The 20,910-nt window shown below is 54.9% G+C and overlaps 1 protein-coding gene across 3 annotated transcripts in view; it reads left to right on the top strand.

The window, feature by feature from the left end:
- Positions 1-1,987: 1,987 nt before the first annotated feature.
- The window catches only part of LOC124485052 (plakophilin-4-like), a 38,288-nt gene continuing 19,365 nt past the window's right edge, over positions 1,988-20,910 (top strand). Inside the window, exons 1-9 of one of the 3 annotated variants that reach the window (XM_047046338.1) lie at positions 1,988-2,109; positions 3,357-3,373; positions 3,407-3,548; positions 3,832-4,019; positions 4,187-4,700; positions 12,413-12,577; positions 13,689-13,899; positions 15,361-15,493; positions 16,076-16,289. In XM_047046338.1, the coding sequence (XP_046902294.1) occupies positions 2,025-2,109; positions 3,357-3,373; positions 3,407-3,548; positions 3,832-4,019; positions 4,187-4,700; positions 12,413-12,577; positions 13,689-13,899; positions 15,361-15,493; positions 16,076-16,289 (1,669 nt within the window). In that variant the 5' untranslated portion in view covers positions 1,988-2,024. Of the gene's footprint in view, positions 2,110-3,356; positions 3,549-3,831; positions 4,020-4,186; positions 4,701-12,412; positions 12,578-13,688; positions 13,900-15,360; positions 15,494-16,075; positions 16,290-20,910 lie in introns of all 3 variants that reach the window. The other 2 variants (XM_047046334.1, XM_047046337.1) reach the window with 2 other exon arrangements.

Raw genomic sequence — 20,910 nt, 5'->3', positions numbered from 1 at the left:
AAATGAAAATACAAGCAACGCAATCGGGACCAAGACAAACATTTTGACACAGGCGTTGTTTATGTAGTACAAATATTGACTGATCCTTGAGGGGCGAAAATAAACAATAATAATAAATATATATATGAGAGAACAATGGTTAAAAAAAAAGATAATTTCTTAAGTGCCGTGTGAGTGTAGTCATACCCAACACAAGACAGTGGAACAACAGGATCTCAAAGGCAGCATTCAGACATGTGCAGGCGTCACAGGAAGTGACGTGCTGTTGGCGTCACAGGAAGTAATGTGCTGTTGGCGTCACAGGAAGTAATGTGCTGCAGGCGTCGCAGGAAGTGATGTGCTGCAGGCGTCACAGGAAGTGATGCTGCAGAGTGTTGATGTTGGATCCATCAGGCTAAGCAAAACTATCTAGAACGAGGGAGGGAATATGTGTTGAGTTGAATTTTCAGCAAATGTTCCGCTCAGCAGCTGCTCTGTATTTGGTTCAGACCTGTTAAGAGTCCTGTGATCCTGTGATGAGCATCCCATAGTCTCCGTATCCATGGCATGTCACCAATGCCTGTCTTCAGAACCAACAGTCACAGAACCATCTCCTTCTGGAATATCAGCCTTCCACTAACTACTCCCTCCTCCTCACCCCCACCCTCCTCCCCTCACCCCCATCCTCCTCCCCTCCTCCCCTCACCCCCACCCTCCTCCCCTCACTCCCACCCTCCTTCCCTCACCCCCATCCTCCTCCCCTCCTCCCCTCACCCCCACCCTCCTCCCCTCACTCCCACCCTCCTTCCCTCACCCCCATCCTCCTCCCCTCCTTCCCTCACCCCCACCCTCCTCCCCTCCCCATCCTCCTCCCTCCTCCCCTCACCCCCACCCTCCTCCTCGCCCCCCCTGAATCCTTGTTTGTTCTGCATGGCTGCGGGCTCTTCTCCAGACTGAGAATGGGAAACCCATCATGAACGGCATTGACTTGTGTATTTCATGGCTTATTAAACGTACGATGGAGCTACGTGACTCTCTGCCGTTGAAATTCATCTTTTCTTGTCGATCTTGTCAGAGGGCCTCTGGGGGAGGACTGCACATGCACAGGGAATATGAAGACTCCCAGCATGAGTTGGGCTGGCGTGTGGCTGGCGTGTCGCTGGCGTGTCGCTGGCATGTCGCTGGCAGAGGATCGGCATTCTAAAGAGCATCATGGCCACACAGAAGAAGCCTGTTTGTGATTGATTCATCCTGCTGTTGATGATATACAAGCCTACAGCACTGTTGTGTTTTTCCTGCAACGTCAATCGACGACGATGTGTAATGAAATTAGAAAAGCATGATGTGATATGTGTCGATGATGAGAGAAGGTTCTAGATTACTGTTGTATTTATTATGATGATGAGGGGAGGGAGGGAGGGAGGGAGAGGGAGAGGACAACCAGGTTCGTCCAGTGCTGTGGTTGATGTCATTGGGCTGCTCTGTTCTATAGCAGGTGTATAAAATCTCTGCAAATCTTTTGTAGGTATATAACGTAGCTCGACAGTTCCACAGCAGGTTTGAAACTAGCTCTGCAGTTTAATAGGACGTGAATGAACTCTGCACTTCTCTAGCAGGTGTAACAGTTGTAGGGACTAGAAGGAGAGGACAGGTGGGGAGGAGGGGGCAGTAGAGGCTGGAGCAGGGGAGCTAGGGAGGAGGGGGCAGTAGAGGCTGAAGCAGGGGAGCTAGGGAGGACGGGGCAGTAGAGGCTGGAGCAGGGGAGCTAGGGAGGAGGGGGCAGTAGAGGCTGGAGCAGGGGAGCTAGGGAGGAGGGGGCAGTAGAGGCTGGAGCAGGGGAGCTAGGGAGGAGGGGGCAGTAGAGGCTGGAGCAGGGGAGCTAGGGAGGAGGGGGCAGTAGAGGCTGGAAAGGACAGGTGGGGAGGACGGGGCAGTAGAGGCTGGAGCAGGGGAGGTGGGGAGGGGAGGATGAGGGGGCAGGGGAGGTGTGGGGGAGGGGGCAGGGGAGGTGTGGAGGACGGGGCAGGGGAGGTGTGGAGGAGGAGATGATGTTTTCCAGTGTGCCGCCTCATTCATCAGAGCCTGTCAGGAGGCACTGCAGGTGCCCGCGGGCGACACACACCATGCCAGGTATGTGTGTGTTGGGACCTCTGTCTCACTCAGAGCTTTGCTGTGGATAGGGGGACAAGCATGTTATCATCCAGTATGAATGCTTCATGGTGCTTTGAAATGCAAACAGAAATGTCACAAATGCAAACAGGGGCTTTTTTCTCAGAGACATCTAAGTGTCCCCTGCCCCGCGGTGAGACATGACATCATGATGTTCCTAGCTGGATTTACTGAAGTGCTGGCTGAAGCTTAGCCAATCAGCAGTGCCGCGGTGTTGGTCGCCGGGCAGCCAGCTTGGCAGAGGAGCAGGGTAGCGTGGTATTGGCAGTGCCAGTCTGACACTAGGCCTCAGTGTCAACAGATCTTTACGCAAACAGCCTTTCCATCCATAAGCCAGCCAGACCACGCCCGCGCCAAGCCTCCACACGCAGTACTGGGCCCTTTCTCTCTGGTCACACTACTACTGGTGCTGCAGGGACGTGGCTGGGTGCTGCAGGGACGTGGCTGGGTGCTGCAGGGACGTGGCTGGGTGCTGCAGGGACGTGGCTGGTTGCTGCAGGGACGTGGCTGGGTGCTGCAGGGACGTGGCTGGGTGCTGCAGGGACGTGGCTGGGGCTGCAGGGACGTGGCTGGGGCTGCAGGGACGTGGCTGGGCCTGGTGCTGCAGGGACGTGGCTGGGCCTGGTGCTGTAGGGACGTGGCTGGGCCTGGTGCTGTAGGGACGTGGCATGGTGCTGTAGGGACGTGGCATGGTGCTGTAGGGACGTGGCTGGGCCTGGTGCTGCAGGGACGTGGCTGGGCCTGGTGCTGTAGGGACGTGGCTGGGCCTGGTGCTGTAGGGACGTGGCATGGTGCTGTAGGGACGTGGCATGGTGCTGTAGGGACGTGGCTGGGCCTGGTGCTGCAGGGACGTGGCTGGGCCTGGTGCTGCAGGGACGTGGCTGGGCCTGGTGCTGTAGGGACGTGGCTGGGCTGTGTCTTGGTCAGGGAAGACAAGGAAACTGGCGCAGGATATGTGACTTTCGTAGGGAGTTTCTTGAGAAAACTAGTCCTGGCAAGGTAAAAACCCTGAAATGTCTCCTCGGGGAATTGAGAAGCCGATAAAATGTAATGACTAAGGATTTATACGAGGATGAAATTAATGTTGTGGAATAAACGCTTTTTTGCCACCTGAAGTGAAAATGATAAATGAAATAGATTCAGAGTTTTGTCTTTTGCTGTGAGACTGTGTTCCTCCTGTGATGTGGTCCTCCTGTCCCTCTGCCCAGACGCCAGCTGCACCGAGGCCAGACCCCGGGAGCCAGACAGCTGCACCGAGGCCAGACCCCGGGGGCCAGACAGCAGCACCGAGGCCAGACCCCGGGGGCCAGACGGTTCCCAGCAGCCCTCCCACTGCAGCCGAGCACATCCTGAGCTGGCCCTGTTCTCCCCAGAGCAGAGCTCCCTCCATGAAAGTGAGGGTCTGTTACTATCACCTAGTAACGTCTGTCTGTCTGTGTTTATGTGTCTCTGTTTAATGAGATGGCTTTTCCACCTTTTCTAATGATGCTTTGAACTGAGTTGTGTACCCTGCTAATGAGCGTGGGTGTGTGTGTGGGGGGGGGGGGCTCCAGCTGTGTCATTAGCACAGCTGGATAGAGAAAGGTCATGGATCTCTGTGACGTCACTGATTCTCACTCATATGTCTCCTTCTCTCTCTCCCCCTCCCCCCCTCACCTTTCCCTCCCCCCCTCCCCCTGGCAGGGTCTACAGGGAACTCACGCAGCTCCACCCAGATGAACTCGTACTCAGACAGCGGCTACCAGGATGGCAGCAACTACTACTGTCAGAGTGCAGCCAAGGCAGAGCTGAGGGTGCAGCACTCCCTCCCGGGCACAGGGGGCGCCACCCTGCTGAGGAGTGCCCGGGCGGAGGGTCAGGCGTCCGTGCAGGTACGCTGCTCCCTCGCCCAGGGGTAACCCAGGGGGGGGCTGGCTAGTTTCTGATTAACACCACATGTGCACCTCTGAGTGTGTGTGTCCGACAGCATACAGCCACAGTGTAGTGAGAGCGTGGTGTAGCCATGGTCATCGCGTCCCTAACCGTGCGTCTCCTCCAGGTCCCAATGGTGACATCAGCGGCTCCAGGGCGGGCCATGCGGAGGGTGAGCTCAGTGCCGTCTCGTGCCCAGTCTCCCGCCTACGCCAGCGGCTTCTCCCCCGGCCGCTCCTCCCTGCGCGGCGTGCCGGCCGGCGGGGCGTACGGCTCGCCCATCGTGACGGAGCCCCGGCCGCTGGCCAGCGTCTTCTCCTCCACGCTGCCCCCCGCCTCCCGGGGCTCCCCCGCCACGCTGCGCCGCCTGGCCAGCGCCGGACGCACCTCCTCCCCCCACCAGGGGCTGGCGTCCGGGCGGAGGGGCTCCCCGCTCACTGTGCTGGAGGGAGCTCCGCCCCTTACGCAGCAGCCTGGCCCGGGGACCCTGGGGGCTCCGGCAGGGCGCTCCAGCATGACGGCCGTGCCTCAGCACTGTAGCTCCTCCCTGCCTCGCTCCCTGCACCGGCACGCCGATCCCTACGCAGCGCACGGCTACGACGTCTACGAGAGGATGGTGCCTGGACCCGACAGTCTCACCGGTGAGGGACGCACATGCACACACACACACACACACACACAGACATCTACTAACACAAGTATTGTGCACGCACACCAGCAAGTGCTGTACGCACCCACACACACAGGTATGCACAACTGAGGACAAGAACAGGTTTGCAGAAATGATTGTGTTTGGAATCAGAGAGGCAGAGAGAGTTGACATGGTGACATGGTGACAGGCCTGCTGCAGATGTTCTTGTCCATTCCTGCTCCTCACCCGCACCATGTCTCCATGGCCTGGTCGCTTCATGCCAGTCCCTGTCCACTTACACACACACACACACACACCCAGACCTCTTTGTGGTTGGGACTCCACCATGCATCTGATCATGAAACCTTTTTTCCATTCTGTCATTCTCTCTAACTGTACACTTCTCTATAACTGTACACTTCACAACCGCAATCAGAGAGCCACTCTTTCAGGGAAAACATGTACAGAATTAATTGAGTACATATTGTTGTTAGCGATGTTACATACACAAAGTCTTTTAGCCAAGATAAATGAGATAAAGCTCGTTCTTGTTAGTCATTTCACAATAATGTATTAATTCAGCAGAGGCAATAATGCCTTTCCATCCCCCAGCCTGTCAACACCGCTGGCTGGCTGGGTTTGGGTTGACAGCACCTCTAAGTACTTAGTATTGTGTTGTTGATTGACACATCTGCTGTCGTGTTCACTAGCGAGGGTGTCAGCCAGGCGTCAGACTTGACATTTGAAAGCATCAAAATCGGAGTTGTGTGACAGCGTCTGAGAAGAGGTGGTCTCTCTCTCTCCTGTGATCTCTCTGTCAGATCCACTAGCTCTCTCTCTCCTGTGGTCTCTCTGTCAGATCCACTAGCTCTCTCTCTCCTGTTGTCTCTCTGTCAGATCCACTAGCTCTCTCTCTCTCTCCTGTGGTCTCTCTGTCAGATCCACTAGCTCTCTCTCTCTCTCCTGTGGTCTCTCTGTCAGATCCACTAGCTCTCTCTCTCTCCTGTTGTCTCTCTGTCAGATCCACTAGCTCTCTCTCTCTCCTGTTGTCTCACTGTCAGATCCACTAGCTCTCTCTCTCTCTCCTGTGGTCTCTCTGTCAGATCCACTAGCTCTCTCTCTCTCCTGTTGTCTCTCTGTCAGATCCATTTGCTCTCTCTCCTGTGGTCTCTCTGTCAGATCCTCTAGCTCTCTCTCTCTCTTGTGGTCTCTCTGTCAGATCTAGTGGTTCAGAGAGACCCTCTCGCTGTTCAGGTTTTCTTCTTCTGTCTTACTAGTCCTGTTGAGGCTACTGTGGAGAGGACGTGTTGAAGAGGCGTGATCCTCTCTAGCAGCATTGCCTCCTACCCTGACGCACTGCACCCTGGGAAAACAACCACAGAAACAGCGGCTAAAAGAAGCATCTCTTAACAGCTTTCTGTTGTTTCTCCCTGATGCAAACTCAGCCACAAATCGGGCACGCCATTCGCTATTATTCCAGGAAGTGGAGAATAAGTGGCGAGTAATTTGTCACCACAGTCGAGATCGTGTTCATCCCAGTGTTCTACCTGTCGGCCAATCATCTCCTGAGTAGAGTTGTCTGTGCTTGAGCTGTGCTATCTGTAATTGCTGATGTCACACAGATCACACAGCGCACCACCTACAACAGGCAGGTCTGCAAGTTGACCTCACAATGAGGACAGTCCATTTAAAGTTACCTCACAATGAGGACAGTCCATTTAAAGTTACCTCACAATGAGGACAGTCCATTTAAAGTTACCTCACAATGAGGACAGTCCATTTAAAGTTACCTCACAATGAGGACAGTCCATTTAAAGTTAAAGATAAAAAAGTTACAAAAGTTAACATTTTCAGTCAAAAATAAAAAACGTTGTGCCCAATAAACATGTTGTTTGCTAATAAGGCTCTGTGAGAGTTTAGCATCAAAGATAGCTCAGTGCCAGTGGAATGTCAGTTTCTCATTTTGAAGGGGCCCACTACTTTCCAGCCAATCATGTTCAAGCAGTCTTCTTTCAGCCAATCGCCTTTGGCAAGACACACCTTCCTCTTTGGCTTATTTTGAGACACCGCTGTCAATCAAACTTGGGCTGGAGGAATGCAAAGAAGTTCAGTCAGTAATTTGGGGCTCTTCATGCTTCTCACATGAAGGTTTCAAATGTTACCTACGGCAGCTTTAAAGCAGAACCAACTCTGTTTGAATGTTGCTTTCTGCTTTCTGCTGCCCATGGATCTGATCAGCCCCTCTGGCAGACACCAGCCCAGGTGAACACTCTCCTACTGCTCTGTCTGCCTGCCTGCCTGCCTGCCTGCCTGCCTGCCTTCCTGCCTGCCTGCCTGCCTGCCTGCCTGCCTGCCTGCCTGTCTGCCTGTCTGTCTGTCTGTCTGTCTGTCTGTCTGTCTGTCTGTCTGCCTGTCTGTCTGTCTATGTCTGTCTGCCTGTCTGCCTGTCTGTCTGTCTGTCTGTCTGTCTGTCTGTCTGTCTGTCTGTCGGTGCCCTGCCAGCTCCTTTCCAAAATGTGTGTGTCTGTATCTGTGTTTCTGTATCTGTCTGTGTGCTATTGGGCTTGTTTATTAGTGTGTGTGTGAGCATGGTGTGTGTGTGTGTGTGTGTGAGCATGGTGTGTGTGTGTCAGCGAGCATGGTGTGTGTATGTAGTTACCGCTTGGCTGTGAGTGAAATCATCATTTCTATTTTCTCCTGCGAGTATCAAACCTTGTTATTGTGGAAGTTTGGAGTGCTTTAGAGAGATGCCCTCGTGGCTGTTATTATCTTCAGACCAAGTATGAGTGTGGCTCCCCCACTGCTGCAGCCCAGGAGAGAGTCTGAGTGTGGCTCCCCCACTGCTGGAGCCCAGGAGCCCAGGAGAGAGTATGACTGTGGCTCCCCCACTGCTGCAGCCCAGGAGCCCAGGAGAGAGTCTGAGTGTGGCTCCCCCACTGCTGGAGCCCAGGAGCCCAGGAGAGAGTCTGAGTGTGGCTCCCCCACTGCTGCAGCCCAGGAGCCCAGGAGAGAGTATGAGTGTGGCTCCCCCACTGCTGGAGCCCAGGAGCCCAGGAGAGAGTATGAGTGTGGCTCCCCCACTGCTGCAGCCCAGGAGCCCAGGAGAGAGTATGAGTGTGGCTCCCCCACTGCTGGAGCCCAGGAGCCCAGGAGAGAGTATGAGTGTGGCTCCCCCACTGCTGGAGCCCAGGAGCCCAGGAGAGAGTATGAGTGTGGCTCCCCCACTGCTGCAGCCCAGGAGCCCAGGAGAGAGTATGAGTGTGGCTCCCCCACTGCTGGAGCCCAGGAGCCCAGGAGAGAGTATGAGTGTGGCTCCCCCACTGCTGGAGCCCAGGAGCCCAGGAGAGAGTATGAGTGTGGCTCCCCCACTGCTGCAGCCCAGGAGAGAGGAGGACTCCTGGGCCATTACTGCAGTGTTCTGCGCATGCCTCTCATCCACACTGAGGCATGACTGATGATCCTGCCCCATGTTCAATTGGACTCTCTCCTCTCCTGCTCCCTCCCTCCCTCCCTCCCGTCTCTGCCTCCGGACTCTGCCTCCCTGTCTGTCTCTCTCTGGTCCCTCCCTCCCTCCTGCTCTCTCCTTCCCTCTCTCCCTCCCATCATGAACTTAACAGTATATTTCCTTTGTCTCGTTCTCTCTCTCCCCCCGGTCACACACCAGGTCTCATCGGCATGTTGATGATCAGCGCTCAGAATCCTGAGTTGTGTAGGGTTAGGGTTAGGGTTAGTCCCACCTGGCTCTCCTCTCCTCGATCCCCTCCCTCTACATCCCTCTCTCTCTCCTCTCATCCCTCTCTCTCTCCTCTCATCCCTCTCTCTTTCCTCTCATCCCTCTCTCTCTCCTCATCCCTCCCTCTCTCCTATCATCCCTCTTTCTCCTGTCATCCCTCTCTCTCTCCTCTCGTCCCTCTCTCTCTCCTCTCATCCCTCTCTCTCTCCTCTCATCCCTCTCTCTCCTCTCATCCCTCTCTCTCTCCTCTCATCCCTCTTTCTCTCCTCTCATCCCTCTCTCTCTCCTCTCATCCCTCTCTCTCTCCTCATCCCTCCCTCTCTCCTCTCATCCCTCTTTCTCTCCTCTCATCCCTCTCTCTCTCCTCTCATCCCTCTCTCTCTCCTCATCCCTCCCTCTCTCCTCTCATCCCTCCCTCTCCTCTTCATCCCTCTCTCTCTCTCCTCTCCATCCCTCTCACCTCTCCCTTCACCCCCCCTCTCCTTCTGAAGCCATCTCTTCTCTCTGCCAAAATCAGTAGATGAAGATAAATGGTCCTTGTCATTTAGCCATGAGGGCCGACGTCCATCTCCCAGCCCAGGAGACCCAGGTTCTAATTAGGGATCATAGACTCATCTGCCTGCTAACTGGCTGCTACTCATCCCTCTGTCCATCCTCTTTTCCCTCCCTCCATCCTCTCCTCCCCTCTCCACCCTCCCTCCTAGCCTTCCCTAGAGGCAGGGAGAAGTCAGGAGAGGCGGGGGAGAGGCAGGGCAGCCGAGGAGAGGCAGTTATCATGTCCCATGTACCAGCTCCCTCATAACAGCTGGCTCTGTCTCTCTGTAGAGAGCAGCCAGATCTCTCCTGTAGGTCTCCCCCTGCTGGCTCTGTGCTAGCTGGGAGGTGAAGACACTGCTGTTCTCTCTGCATGCCAGCCAGGAGCTTATTTCCCTGATGACTCTCTCTCTCTGTCTCTGTCTCTGTCTCTCTGTCTCTCTGTCGCTCTGTCTCTCTGTCTCTCTGTCTCTCTGTCTCTCTGTCTCTCTGTCTCTCTGTCTCTCTGTCTCTCTGTCGCTCTGTCTCTCTGTCTCTCTGTCGCTCTGTCGCTCTGTCTCTCTGTCTCTCTGTCTCTCTGTCTCTCTGTCTCTCTGTCTCTCTGTCGCTCTGTCTCTCTGTCTCTCTGTGTCTCTGTGTCTCTCTCTCTCTCTGTTTCTCTCTCTCCCTCTCTCTGTGTGTGTCTCTCTGTGTCTGTCTCTCTCTCTCTGTGTCTGTCTCTCTCTCTCTCTCTCTCTCTCTCTCTCTCTCTCTCTCTCTCTCCTCCTCTCTCTCTCTCTCTCTCTCTCTCTGTGTCTCTGTCTCTCTCTCAGCACTACGTAGGCCATAACTCCAGTTTGTGTACACTTTGAGCAGCCGTTAGTGTGGTGGTAGAGGTGGAGGTCGGCAGGGTGTTGTGACAGCAGCTCCCGCAGCAACAGAGCTCCTCCCCTGGGCTCAGGCCTGGCCGTGGCCTGGCCCCACAGCCTCTCTAGAGGTCAGACCAGCTTCTCCTCCTTCCTCCCTCCTCGCTCCTCCTCTGTGACCAGGGTAACTGTCCTGGCTGCCTCTGTAGATCCACATGCTTGTTGATTCTTGATGTCTGTGCTGAGCTGTAGTAATCCCCGTCCCTGCTTGGACCTGTGCAAGGCAGCACTGAGGCAGCACTGAGGCAGCACTGAGGCAGCACTGAGGCAGCACTGAGGCGGCACTGAGGCGGCACTGAGGCAGCACTGAGGCAGCACTGAGGCAGCACTGAGGCAGCACTGAGGCAGCACTGAGGCAGCACTGAGGCAGCACTGAGGCAGCACTGAGGCGGCACTGAGGCGGCAGCAGCAGCGTGTGCCTGTCTGCTGTGTGTTGGACCAGAGCCCACACCATGGTGTGTGTGTGTGTGTGGGCTTGGCTCAGAGCTGTAGCAGTCCTTCTGGTGTGAGGACAAACATGCACACATCACTGTGCTCCCTCCCTCATACGTACAAACACACTCACAAACACAAGGCGTGGGTGTGTGTGTTTGCGCGTGCACAGAGCACAGGTTTCTACGGACTGAGCAGAGAGCACAGGCTTCTACAGACTTCACGATGGCTCCACATCTGGTCTGCTTGACACACACACACACACACATTCACAGGAGTCAGTGCTCATTAAAGAGCTGTATTAATAAAGAGGGGAGAGAGAGAGAGGGATAGAGGGGGGAGAGAGGGAGAGAGGGAGGGAGGGGAAGGGGGAGAGGGGGAGAGGGAGAGAGGGGGGAGGGAGGGAGGACAGTCTGAGGTGTTGTGGCTCTCATGTACAGACCACTGCCTTAGCTTTACACAGACATGGAAATGAGACTTCAATTCTTTTCAATTTGGTCTTAAGTAGCAGCTTAGCTGTCAGATTCAGACTGGTAGAACATGGCAGGGCTTTCACCACTGAGTGCCTTGCTGCCACTCCATTCTACTTCATAGTGCTAAACATCCTCAGCTGTGTGTGTGTGTGTGTGTGTGTGTGTGTGTGTGTGTGTGTGTGTGTGTGTGTGTGTGTGTGTGTGTGTGTGTGTGTGTGTGTGTGTGTGTGTGTGTGTGCGCGTGCGCTCGTGCGTACAGCTCCTAGCACTTCACTGTGTGATGCTAATGAGGATGACAAACCAGAGGTCACTGGTGGTGCTCTGAGTCTCCTCCTCTCCTCCCCTCCTATCCCCCCCTCTCCTCCTCCCCCCTACTCTCCTCCCCCCTCCTCTCTCCCCCCCTCCCCTCTCCTCATCCTCTCCTCCCCCCTCCTCTCTCCCCCCCCTCTCCTCTCCTCATCCTCTCCTCCCCCCCCCTCCTCTCCTCCCCTCCCCTCTACTCCTCTCCTCCTCCCCTCCCCTCCCCTCTACTCCTCTCCTCCCCCTCCTCCCCTCCCCTCTACTCCTCTCCTCCCCCTCCTTTCCTCCCCCCCTCCCCTCTACTCCTCTTCTCCTCTCTGTGTCATACTCTGTACCCATCATTGAAAGTGTAAATGGAGAGAAGCTGTAAAATCTTGCCAATTCTTTGTTTAACTCCCTCCCCCTCTCTTCCTCTCTCTCTCTCCCCCTCTCTTCCTCTCTCTCTCCCCCCTCTCTCCCCCTCTCTTCCTCTCTCTCTCCCCCTCTCTTCCTCTCTCTCTCTCCCCCTCTCTTCCTCTCTCCCTCCCCCTCTCTTCCTCTCTCTCTCCCCCTCTCTTCCTCTCTCTCTCCCCCTCTCTCCCCCTCTCTTCCTCTCTCTCTCCCCCTCTCTCCCCCTCTCTTCCTCTCTCTCTCCCCCTCTCTTCCTCTCTCTCTCCCCCTCTCTTCCTCTCTCCCTCCCCCTCTCTTCCTCTCTCTCTCCCCCTCTCTCCCCCTCTCTTCCTCTCTCTCTCCCCCTCTCTTCCTCTCTCTCTCCCCCTCTCTCCCCCTCTCTTCCTCTCTCTCTCTCCCCCCTCTCTTCCTCTCTCTCTCCCCCTCTCTTCCTCTCTCCCTCCCCCTCTCTTCCTCTCTCTCTCCCCCTCTCTCCCCCTCTCTTCCTCTCTCTCTCCCCCTCTCTTCCTCTCTCTCTCCCCCTCTCTCCCCCTCTCTTCCTCTCTCTCTCCCCCTCTCTTCCTCTCTCTCTCCCCCTCTCTTCCTCTCTCCCTCCCCCTCTCTTCCTCTCTCTCTCCCCCTCTCTCCCCCTCTCTTCCTCTCTCTCTCCCCCTCTCTTCCTCTCTCTCTCCCCCTCTCTCCCCCTCTCTTCCTCTCTCTCTCTCCCCCTCTCTTCCTCTCTCTCTCTCCCCTCTCTTCCCCTCTCTCTCCCCCTCTCTCTCCCCCTCTCTCCCCCTCTCTTCCTCTCTCTCTCTCCCCCTCTCTTCCTCTCTCCCTCCCCCTCTCTTCCTCTCTCCCTCCCCCTCTCTTCCTCTCTCTCTCTCCCCTCTCTTCCCCTCTCTCTCCCCCTCTCTCTCTCCCTCTCTCTTCCCCTCTCTCTCCCCCCTCTCTTCCTCTCTCTCTCTCTCTCCCCCAGGCATGCGTAGCTCCTACTCCAGTCAGCCTGGTCAGGACCTGCGTTCAGCCATGTCCCCTGACCGCCACATCACACCCATCTACGAGGACCGCTCCTTCCAGAGCCCACTGTACCGAAGCCCCTCCCACACAGCCTCGCCCGGCGCCCTCTACAGGAGCCCCTCTGGTACTGCACACACACACTTGTACAGCAGGCCACACCCACACACACCTGTACAGCAGGCCACACCCACACACACCTGTACAGCAGGCCACACCCACCTGTACAGCAGGCCACACCCACACACACCTGTACAGCAGGCCACACCCACCTGTACAGACGGCCACACCCACACACACCTGTACAGCAGGCCACACCCACCTGTATAGCAGGCCACACCCACCTGTATAGCAGGCCACACACACACACACCTGTACAGCAGGCCACACCCACACACACCTGTACAGCAGGCCATGGTTTGGTGCAGGGAAGCGCTGGTCTTCTCATTCAGCTGAGAGGCTTCTTTGTGGATTCTGCATGACAGCTGCTCTCCTCCCAGAGACAAGATGTTCTCAGTCTGGCTGTCTCTCGCCTTTTTCCCCGCTTTATTTATTGAGACTGTTGGAGAAACATCCAGGAAAGCAGGGAAAGGGGGAGGACATGCAGGAAATGACCCGGGCTGGAATCGAACCCGGGCCCCTGTGTTCAGTCTGGAGTAGTAGTGGTATACACACTGACCCAGTGAGCCACCACAGTTATCTGTCTCTGTCTCTTTCTCATTGTATCTCTCCGTCTGTCTCGTAAGTGATCTCTCTTGGGAACATTCTGTACCGTAGCCAGCCCTCCCTCCCTCATGAGACAGCTCTGTCCTGATAGGTCCCACAAAGGAGTCCATTACCTGCATGTCACCCTCCTCATGAGAAGAAGGATGAGGGGCAGGAGAGTGCCCACCACCTCTGGCCCCCTCTCAGAACCTTCTGGAAGTCACACACACACATGCAAGCACACACTCTCACTCGCTCACACTCTCTCACACACACACATACTCTCACGTGCACACACTCTCTCACACACACACATACTCTCACGTGCACACACTCACTCACACACAAACACTTACACACGCGCACACACACACATTACTCAGGCTCTCCAGTGAACCTCAGAAGCTCGATGAGTTCAGTTCCTGACCCTGGCCTTTCACCACAAGGATCATGCATGTGGAGCACATGTGATGGATGTGACATGTGCCGTGTGTAGTGCATGTTGTGTGAGCCCTGTCCTGCTTGTGCTGCAGGGGTAGGAACCCTCCAGAGGAGCTGCAGCCAGCGCAGCGGCACGCTGCCCTACCAGCGAGGGACCTACGGGATGAACACCGCCAACTACGCTGAGCCCTACCGCCCCGCCCACTACCACCCTGGCGGAGGCAGCTACGCACGCCAGGGCGTCGCCGTGGACGACGGGGCCACGCGCTCCCCCTCTATAGACAGCATCCAGAAAGACCCCAGGTAGCCCAAACTGCTTCTAACTGGTTTTGTGTAAACCGCTTGTGTCTTGCTCTGACGTGCCGGGGTGTCTTGTGATTGTACAGAGGCTAGGGCTGTAACGGACATGTGTTCATACTGAACCGTCACGGTACGGATGTCATGGTGCATGCAGACAGATGAAGAATACATACTCAGTCACAGGCCTTTCTACTTGATGAAAACGGATTTTGAGGTCAATCAGATGAAATAAGCGAAAAAGCTGCACAATTTTCCCTCATCCGTCCTTATTTTGGTGCCGGAAGTTTGAGGAATGCTCGTGGCCAGCTACTTCGATCGAGCAAATGGCAGTTTGTCAACGCTCAAATGCTACGGTGTTGACCCGTAGCATAAACCCTGACCTTGAAGAGCTGTTCACACCACTGTGTTGGACTAGCCCTGTCTCTTCTCCCAGCAGCCTCCTGCTTCCTCACACCTCCTCCCTCTCCTCTTCCTCTCTCTCCTCCCTCCTCCTCTCTGGTCTCTCTCCACCTCCCTCTCCCCTCTCCTCCCTCTCTTCTTCTCTCCTCCACCTCCCTCTCCTCCCTCTTCTCCTCTGTCCTCCCTCTTCTCCCTCTCCTCTCTCCTCCTCTTTCCTCTCTCTCCTCTCTCTCCTCCCTCTCCTTTCTCCTCCCTCCCCTCTCCTCTCTCCTCCCTCTCTTCTCTGCTCCCTCTCCTCCTCTCTCCTCCTCTCTCCTCCTCCCTCTCCTCTCTCCTCCTCTCTGCTCCCTGTTCCACAGTCAACTTCAGAAAGGACAACAGACTAAAAGGTCGACAGAGAATCACGTGGCCTGTTCCTACCCTGGGACATGTGCTCTGTGTCAGTGTTGGTTGTTCACAGCCCAGAGGTCATTCAGATGAGAAGGCTATTTGGTGGGACTGCTCCTGCATCCGAGGTCTGTGGCTCGTTCTGCGGCTCGTTCTGCGGCTCGTTCTGCGGCTCGTTAACACGCCGTGGCGTCATGGTGTCTTAACTGGAGCGACTGTGCTTCACCAAGACTTCCTCTGCTCACCGCTGAGAGTACAACTTCAGTTACTGAGCTCAGATACCTAAAACGTTTTACCTAACACACAAAAAGTTATATGTTAATATCAATGAATACAAGTTTTTTTTCTGGTGAATGAACAGCTTTCCTTTGGAAAGCTTTCACGTTGAACCGACCTTTTCATCAAAGGAAGTTTAATCTAGTTGTCCTAAGGCTGGATAATATATACCCAGAATCCCCTAAATCTCTGAAGTGATCTCTGTATTGAAGAAAAGCAATACGCTCAGAATAATATGGCTGTGGAGGTCAGTGTCATTTCCTGAGCAAGAAATATATCACACAATTTCCCCTTTAGCCATGTGTGTGTGTGCATGTTCAAGTGTGTGTGTTTCTGTGAACAGTGTGTGTATGCGTTTCTCCCCGGTCGTCATGCTGATGCCCCTACTTCCTGTGTGTGTAGGGAGTTTGCGTGGCGTGACCCAGAGCTGGCAGAGGTCATCCACATGCTGCAGCACCACTTCCCGTCCGTCCAGGCTAACGCTGCAGCCTACCTGCAGCACCTCTGCTACGGAGACAACAGGACCAAGGTGGAGGTACGCACTACGCACTCTGTCCCCGAGTTGGAGAAGCCTGCCAGTAGCTGTCTGCTCTGTAGATGGGAAATGTAGTTTCACTGTCTTCTGGTGCAAAAAGTTCACAGTTAAATCTCTTCATACCATACCACAAACAGTCCAGCTCCTACACACTGATTGTTTTTGATTTTTCTTCAATACTTGACTCCAGCTAGAAACTGGAATATGTATATCCAGATTGTATTGCTTCTCCAGGGTTCAGGGATCTCATGAGCTAGGAAAGGTGCAGTGAGATTATATATTAGCATTTACATTTACAGAATTACTTTTATCTGAAAGGAATAGAGATACTAATGTTTGTTCTTTCTGAGGCCACAACATGAAAACAGCTGGCCAGCTGTCATTCAGGCTCTGAACTCCAGCTCATCTCAGTCAGAGAAGGTTGTGTGTGTGTGTGTGTGTGGGTGCGCTGTGATTCAGGGTGAGTATGTGTCTTGTGAACTTCTGACCCTGGCGTGTGTGTGTGTGTGAGAGAGGGAGAGAAAGTGTGTGTGACGTGTGGGATCACAGTGACTACTCCTAACACCGTGACCACGCCCACAGGTGTGCCACCTGGGGGGCATCCAGCACCTGGTGGACCTGCTGGACCACAAGGCTCTGGAGGTGCAGAGGAACGCGTGCGGCGCCATCAGGAACCTGGTGTACGGCAAGGCCATGGACGACAACAAGGTGGCCGTGAGGAACGCGGGCGGCGTGCCCGCTCTGCTGAGACTGCTGAGGAAGACCGTTGACGCGGAAGTCAGGGAGCTCGTCACAGGTTTGTGTGTGTGTGTGTGTGTGTGTGTGTGTGCTGTTGGTCGTGTCTGTGTAGTGAACCCTCTCCAAGCGTCTCTCTGGTCTCTCTACAGAGGGCTGTCTCTGGGGTCTCTACAGAGGGCTGTCTCTGGTCTCTACAGAGGGCTGTCTCTGGTCTCTCTACAGAGGGCTGTCTCTGGTCTTTCTACAGAGGGCTGTCTCTACAGAGGGCTGTCTCTGGTCTCTCTACAGAGGGCTGTCTCTGGTCTCTCTAAAGAGGGCTGTCTCTGGTCTCTCTAGAGGGCTGTCTCTGGTCTCTCTAAAAAGGGCTGTCTCTGGTCTCTCTACAGAGGGCTGTCTCTGGTCTCTACAGAGGGCTGTCTCTGGTCTCTCTACAGAGGGCTGTCTCTGGTCTCTCTACAGAGGGCTGTCTCTAAAGAGGGCTGTCTCTGGTCTCTCTACAGAGGGCTGTCTCTGGTCTTTCTAAAGAGGGCTGTCTCTGGTCTCTCTACAGAGGGCTGTCTCTAGTCTCTCTAAAAAGGGCTGTCTCTGGTCTCTCTACAGAGGGCTGTCTCTGGTCTCTCCACAGAGGGCTGTCTCTGGTCTCTACAGAGGGCTGTCTCTGGTCTCTCTACAGAGGGCTGTCTCTGGTCTCTCTACAGAGGGCTGTCTCTGGTCTCTCTACAGAGGGCTGTCTCTAAAGAGGGCTGTCTCTGGTCTCTCTACAGAGGGCTGTCTCTGGTCTTTCTAAAGAGGGCTGTCTCTGGTCTCTCTACAGAGGGCTGTCTGTAAAGAGGGCTGTCTCTGGTCTCACTACAGAGGGCTGTCTCTGGTCTCTCTAAAGAGGGCTGTCTCTGGTCTCTCTAGTGGGCTATCTCTGGTCTCTCTGAAGAGGGCTGTCTCTGGTCTCTTTAAAAAGGGCTGTCTCTGGTCTCTCTACAGAGGGCTGTCTCTGGTCTCTACAGAGGGCTGTCTCAGGTCTCTCTACAGAGGACTATCTCTGGTCTCTCTACAGAGGGCTGTCTCTGGTCTCTCTACAGAGGGCTGTCTCTGGTCTTTCTACAGAGGGCTGTCTCTACAGAGGGCTGTCTCTGGTCTCTCTACAGAGGGCTGTCTCTGGTCTCTCTTAAGAGGGCTGTCTCTGGTCTCTCTAGAGGGCTGTCTCTGGTCTCTCTAAAAAGGGCTGTCTCTGGTCTCTCTACAGAGGGCTGTCTCTGGTCTCTACAGAGGGCTGTCTCTGGGGTCTCTACAGAGGGCTGTCTCTGGTCTCTACAGAAGGCTGTCTCTGGTCTCTCTACAGAGGGCTGTCTCTGGTCTTTCTACAGAGGGCTGTCTCTACAGAGGGCTGTCTCTGGTCTCTCTACAGAGGGCTGTCTCTGGTCTCTCTAAAGAGGGCTGTCTCTGGTCTCTCTAGAGGGCTGTCTCTGGTCTCTCTAAAAAGGGCTGTCTCTGGTCTCTCTACAGAGGGCTGTCTCTGGTCTCTACAGAGGGCTGTCTCTGGTCTCTCTACAGAGGGCTGTCTCTGGTCTCTCTACAGACGGCTGTCTCTGGTCTCTCTACAGAGGGCTGTCTCTAAAGAGGGCTGTCTCTGGTCTCTCTACAGAGGGCTGTCTCTGGTCTTTCTAAAGAGGGCTGTCTCTGGTCTCTCTACAGAGGGCTGTCTCTAGTCTCTCTAAAAAGGGCTGTCTCTGGTCTCTCTACAGAGGGCTGTCTCTGGTCTCTCCACAGAGGGCTGTCTCTGGTCTCTACAGAGGGCTGTCTCTGGTCTCTCTACAGAGGGCTGTCTCTGGTCTCTCTACAGAGGGCTGTCTCTAAAGAGGGCTGTCTCTGGTCTCTCTACAGAGGGCTGTCTCTGGTCTTTCTAAAGAGGGCTGTCTCTGGTCTCTCTACAGAGGGATGTCTGTAAAGAGGGCTGTCTCTGGTCTCACTACAGAGGGCTGTCTCTGGTCTCTCTAAAGAGGGCTGTCTCTGGTCTCTCTAGTGGGCTATCTCTGGTCTCTCTGAAGAGGGCTGTCTCTGGTCTCTTTAAAAAGGGCTGTCTCTGGTCTCTCTACAGAGGGCTGTCTCTGGTCTCTACAGAGGGCTGTCTCAGGTCTCTCTACAGAGGACTGTCTCTGGTCTCTCTACAGAGGGCTGTCTCTGGTCTCTCTACAGAGGGCTGTCTCTGGTCTTTCTACAGAGGGCTGTCTCTACAGAGGGCTGTCTCTGGTCTCTCTACAGAGGGCTGTCTCTGGTCTCTCTAAAGAGGGCTGTCTCTGGTCTCTCTAGAGGGCTGTCTCTGGTCTCTCTAAAAAGGGCTGTCTCTGGTCTCTCTACAGAGGGCTGTCTCTGGTCTCTACAGAGGGCTGTCTCTGGTCTCTACAGAGGGCTGTCTCTGGTCTCTCTACAGAGGGCTGTCTCTGGTCTTTCTACAGAGGGCTGTCTCTACAGAGGGCTGTCTCTGGTCTCTCTACAGAGGGCTGTCTCTGGTCTCTCTAAAGAGGGCTGTCTCTGGTCTCTCTAGAGGGCTGTCTCTGGTCTCTCTAAAAAGGGCTGTCTCTGGTCTCTCTACAGAGGGCTGTCTCTGGTCTCTACAGAGGGCTGTCTCTGGTCTCTCTACAGAGGGCTGTCTCTGGTCTCTCTACAGAGGGCTGTCTCTAAAGAGGGCTGTCTCTGGTCTCTCTACAGAGGGCTGTCTCTGGTCTTTCTAAAGAGGGCTGTCTCTGGTCTCTCTACAGAGGGCTGTCTCTAGTCTCTCTAAAAAGGGCTGTCTCTGGTCTCTCTACAGAGGGCTGTCTCTGGTCTCTCCACAGAGGGCTGTCTCTGGTCTCTACAGAGGGCTGTCTCTGGTCTCTCTACAGAGGGCTGTCTCTGGTCTCTCTACAGAGGGCTGTCTCTGGTCTCTCTACAGAGGGCTGTCTCTAAAGAGGGCTGTCTCTGGTCTCTCTACAGAGGGCTGTCTCTGGTCTTTCTAAAGAGGGCTGTCTCTGGTCTCTCTACAGAGGGCTGTCTGTAAAGAGGGCTGTCTCTGGTCTCACTACAGAGGGCTGTCTCTGGTCTCTCTAAAGAGGGCTGTCTCTGGTCTCTCTAGTGGGCTATCTCTGGTCTCTCTGAAGAGGGCTGTCTCTGGTCTCTTTAAAAAGGGCTGTCTCTGGTCTCTCTACAGAGGGCTGTCTCTGGTCTCTACAGAGGGCTGTCTCAGGTCTCTCTACAGAGGACTGTCTCTGGTCTCTACAGAGGGCTGTCTCTGGTCTCTCTACAGAGGGCTGTCTCTGGTCTCTCTACAGAGGGCTGTCTCTGGTCTCTCTACAGAGGGCTGTCTCTGGTCTCTCTACAGAGGGCTGTCTCTAAAGAGGGCTGTCTCTGGTCTCTCTACAGAGGGCTGTCTCTGGTCTTTCTAAAGAGGGCTGTCTCTGGTCTCTCTACAGAGGGCTGTCTGTAAAGAGGGCTGTCTCTGGTCTCACTACAGAGGGCTGTCTCTGGTCTCTCTAAAGAGGGCTGTCTCTGGTCTCTCTAGTGGGCTATCTCTGGTCTCTCTGAAGAGGGCTGTCTCTGGTCTCTTTAAAAAGGGCTGTCTCTGGTCTCTCTACAGAGGGCTGTCTCTGGTCTCTACAGAGGGCTGTCTCAGGTCTCTCTACAGAGGACTGTCTCTGGTCTCTACAGAGGGCTGTCTCTGGTCTCTCTACAGAGGGCTGTCTCTGGTCTCTACAGAGGGCTGTCTCAGGTCTCTCTACAGAGGACTGTCTCTGGTCTCTACAGAGGGCTGTCTCTGGTCTCTCTACAGAGGGCTGTCTCTGGTCTTTCTACAGAGGGCTGTCTCCACAGAGGGCTGTCTCTGGTCTCTACAGAGGGCTGTCTCTGGTCTCTCTAAAAAGGGCTGTCTCTGGTCTCTCTACAGAGGGCCGTCTCTGGTCTCTACAGAGGGCTGTCTCTGGGGTCTCTACAGAGGGCTGTCTCTGGTCTCTACAGAAGGCTGTCTCTGGTCTCTCTACAGAGGGCTGTCTCTGGTCTTTCTACAGAGGGCTGTCTCTACAGAGGGCTGTCTCTGGTCTCTCTACAGAGGGCTGTCTCTGGTCTCTCTAAAGAGGGCTGTCTCTGGTCTCTCTAGAGGGCTGTCTCTGGTCTCTCTAAAAAGGGCTGTCTCTGGTCTCTCTACAGAGGGCTGTCTCTGGTCTCTACAGAGGGCTGTCTCTGGTCTCTCTACAGAGGGCTGTCTCTGGTCTCTCTACAGACGGCTGTCTCTGGTCTCTCTACAGAGGGCTGTCTCTAAAGAGGGCTGTCTCTGGTCTCTCTACAGAGGGCTGTCTCTGGTCTTTCTAAAGAGGGCTGTCTCTGGTCTCTCTACAGAGGGCTGTCTCTAGTCTCTCTAAAAAGGGCTGTCTCTGGTCTCTCTACAGAGGGCTGTCTCTGGTATCTCCACAGAGAGCTGTCTCTGGTCTCTACAGAGGGCTGTCTCTGGTCTCTCTACAGAGGGCTGTCTCTGGTCTCTCTACAGAGGGCTGTCTCTGGTCTTTCTAAAGAGGGCTGTCTCTGGTCTCTCTACAGAGGGCTGTCTGTAAAGAGGGCTGTCTCTGGTCTCACTACAGAGGGCTGTCTCTGGTCTCTCTAAAGAGGGCTGTCTCTGGTCTCTCTAGTGGGCTATCTCTGGTCTCTCTGAAGAGGGC

This window comes from Hypomesus transpacificus, chromosome 23 (assembly GCF_021917145.1).
Source record: "Hypomesus transpacificus isolate Combined female chromosome 23, fHypTra1, whole genome shotgun sequence".
NCBI lineage: Eukaryota > Metazoa > Chordata > Actinopteri > Osmeriformes > Osmeridae > Hypomesus > Hypomesus transpacificus.
The sequence above is the reverse complement of the archived record's forward strand: the minus strand, read 5'-3'. Positions and strand labels throughout refer to the sequence as shown.